Below are 3411 nucleotides of genomic sequence, written 5' to 3'. Positions count from 1 at the left end.
TATATTTCCCTGCCTTTTTAGATTCTAAGTATGTAAAGTTCATGAATATGTGTGTATTTCCATATAAGCACAGGTGCTTTTGTGTGTGTATGTGTGCATTTGTGAGTATATGTATTTATGTATATGTACATATGTGTGTAAGTATATGTATGTGTGGGGTCAGTGTGTGTGGGTGCATCTGAATGACAGAGACAAAGAAATAAAAGTAGAAGAAGGAATAGGAAAGAAAAATTAGAAAGGGAAGGGAAAGTGGGGAAGGTAAGCGCATATGGTCAAAATATATGATATACCCTAAAATCCTGAATTTTAAGAAAGGTGTGTGAAATGAATTAATATCAAAGAAAAGATTTTAAGGAGCAGAAAGATGAATCAGATGGCAAAGATGCTTGCCATCCAGCCTGATTTTAAACCAGAACGTAATCCCTAGACACAAATCAAGTGTCCTCATGTCACATGTGCACCTAGAAAAGTGCACACACATACACAGACATAGGTATTTATCTAAAGTATAATAAAAGTTAAAAGAATCTACAGAAAGGAAAGAAAAAATAGAAGAAATGAGCACCAATAAGTAAGTAAGTAAGCACTCCAGAATCTAGAAAAACCTTGAAACATCTTACCTAGAACTTCTAAACAGAAATACAGTTAGTCATCATCATCAGGTCAGCTCAAAGAATCTTATAATAGATACCAGAACTATAAAAAAAATCCCTCATATTGAAGCAAGAGTTTGTGATAATATGTTACAGAAGGAATAGAAAGATAATACTGAGTTCTCTTTTGTATTTTTGTATATGCAAAACACATTTAACCCCTTATAATTTGATGGACTCTGCAAATATTTTCATGAGTGTTTCATCAAAGTTTAGGTGCTCAGGCAGAAAGGGGAAGTGTGTATGTCGAGGCTGTGCAGGCAGCTGGTGAGAATCTCAAAGGAGGTTTGTGTTGGGGGCTGAAGCACTGTGGAATAGAGGAAATCCTGCTGGCAGTAATAAACTGCCAGGTCTTCAGCCTGGGCACTGTTGATGGTGAGAGTGAAATCTGTCCCAGATCCACTGCCTATGAAATGATCAGGGACCCCAGTGTCCCGAGTGTATACATAGTAGATCAGCAATTTAGGAGACTTCCCTGGTTTCTGATGGTACCAATTCAAGTAGTTCTTCTGGGTGCCAATGTTTAAAAGACTCTGACTGGACCTGCAGCTGATGGTGACCTTCTCTCCTACTGACACAACCAGTGAGGATGGAGACTGAGTCATCACAATATCTGCACATACACCTGCAATCAGGAATAACACTGATCATGCATAATAAAAAATGAATTTAATACAGATAAAATTTGGCATTTAATGTCCTTGTAGTTCCAAACTGTCAGAGTATTGTTGCATAAAAAATAATACACCCTGTAACACATTTCTTATGTACAAAGAAGTGATTCTGAAAATAATATAATACTTTGAAATTTCTCACCAGACACCAAGACAAGCAGGGACATGAGAACATAGGTGTGTGACTCTATCTTACTCCCCCTGCCTGTCTGATTCAGCTCAGTTCTCACTGTAAAGGCCTGGTTAATAAATTCCAAGCAGCTGGGCTAGGCTGGAGGAGCCCATGCAAAGCAGTCAGCGAATGCAAAAACAGATTCATGGGCAGTATGTGTGAGAGTGACTGGTATTAATCAAAAAAGCAAATATACAATCACAAAGAGCATGAGAAATCACTGGCTTATAGCTTTTTAATAGATATCTACTAGGTTCACTAACAGAATCTTTGGTTATAATCCAAGACATATATAAATCAGGTACAGAAACATTAGGAGAACTATCTCAGATAGACAGTCCTAGGAAAATGATTTGTTTAAAAAAATTGCAACAACAAATTTGGTAACATAAAGTTAGGAAAGAAGCAATAAAAAAGGGAAGAGTGAAAGGAAGAAAAGAGAAAAGCAAAAGAATGAAATAAGTGATGTTAATTTTTTTTTCTATTACCTCCCATCTCCAAAGCAACTCTTACAATGAGGACAATGAAAAGTACCTAAGACATTTGAGCTCCAGTTTCCAGACCAAACATGGGACAGAGATGCAAAAAGAAGCCCATAATAGCTCTATGGACATCAAGGGGACATTAATTTAAACCTAATATCAGAGGAACTTTAATCTTGAAGAAGGGAAACCCAACAGAAACTCACATGTATCTTCCCTACAACTTCAGGAAACAGAAAGAGGGTTCTAAATTAAGGGGATGGAAGGGCGAGGAAAGAAACAATATTTCTTCAAGAAGTCATAGATGTAGGCCAACTTTCCCAAGATCATTTATTCCAGAAAGTTGTACTCTAGGATAATTTGGAAATTAGCAGTATTGAAACTGGGTTAAGATTGTCTTGTTGACATAGTGAACAAGAAAAGACTTTCCCAGAGGGAGGACACAGCCATCCTAAATCAAGTAACAGTTTTACAGAAACCAATAAACTTCAACATCAGAGATTGTTGCCTTGAAATGGAAAAAATGATTAAGTATGAATGAAAATCAATACCAATAACATAAATCACAGAAAGTATCTGGACTTCTGGTTAGTGGTCTCTGAAAGCATATATAAGGAATAAATTATAAACCAAGCATTATGTGTAAAGTACAAAAAAAAACAGTAAAAAATAAATAAATAATTAATTAAATAAATAAAATATCCTGGAAAGAAGGCAAAATTCCCAGAACTAGGAAGGCAGAAACATTATGTGTTTGAGACCAGGCTGGGGTACGTAGCAAGTTCTAGGCCAGTCTTATCTATATATGGAAACAACCTTTCAAAAATGTGCATCATAAATCAACTAGATACAAAATCGGTCATGGTATATGATAACCAAAATTATTTATCTGTTAACAAGTTAACATTTTAACACATTAGCATTAAGCTATTATTATTATTATTATTGTGTTTTTTAATTAATTTATTTATTTATTAAAGATTTCTGCCTCCTCCCTCCCACCGCCTGCCATTTCCCTCCCCCTCCCCCAATTAAGTCCCCCTCCCTCATAAGCTCGAAGAGCAATCAGGGTTCCCTGACATATGGGAACTCCAAGGACCACCCACCTCCATCCAGGTCTAGAAAGGTGAGCATCCAAACTGCCTAGGCTCCCACAAAGCCAGTACCTGAGGTAGGATCAAAAACCCATTGCCATTGTTCTTGAGTTCTCAGTATTCCTCATTGTCCGCTATGTTCAGCAAGTTTGGTTTTATCCCAGGCTTTTTCAGACCCAGGCCACCTGGCCTTAGTGGGTTCCCGATAGAACATCCTGATTGTCTCAGTGTGTGGGTGCACCCCTCACGGTCCTGAGTTCCTTGCTTGTGCTCTCTCTCCTTCTGGTCCTGATTTGGACCTTGAAATTTTAGTCCGGTGCTCCAATGTGGGTCTCT

At 37.6% G+C, this 3411-nt stretch overlaps 1 gene segment (V, D, J or C); it reads right to left on the bottom strand.

Annotated features, from left to right (window-relative positions):
* Positions 1 to 865: 865 nt before the first annotated feature.
* LOC101991129 lies at positions 866 to 3093 on the bottom strand. The segment is given in 3 exon segments: positions 866 to 1278; positions 1470 to 1566; positions 3088 to 3093. Coding segments are annotated over 3 exon segments (516 nt in total).
* Positions 3094 to 3411: the final 318 nt, after the last annotated feature.

Source organism: Microtus ochrogaster (genome assembly GCF_000317375.1).
Source record: "Microtus ochrogaster isolate Prairie Vole_2 chromosome 14 unlocalized genomic scaffold, MicOch1.0 chr14_random_3, whole genome shotgun sequence".
Lineage (NCBI taxonomy): Eukaryota > Metazoa > Chordata > Mammalia > Rodentia > Cricetidae > Microtus > Microtus ochrogaster.
This window is presented reverse-complemented; position numbering and strand designations above follow the sequence as displayed.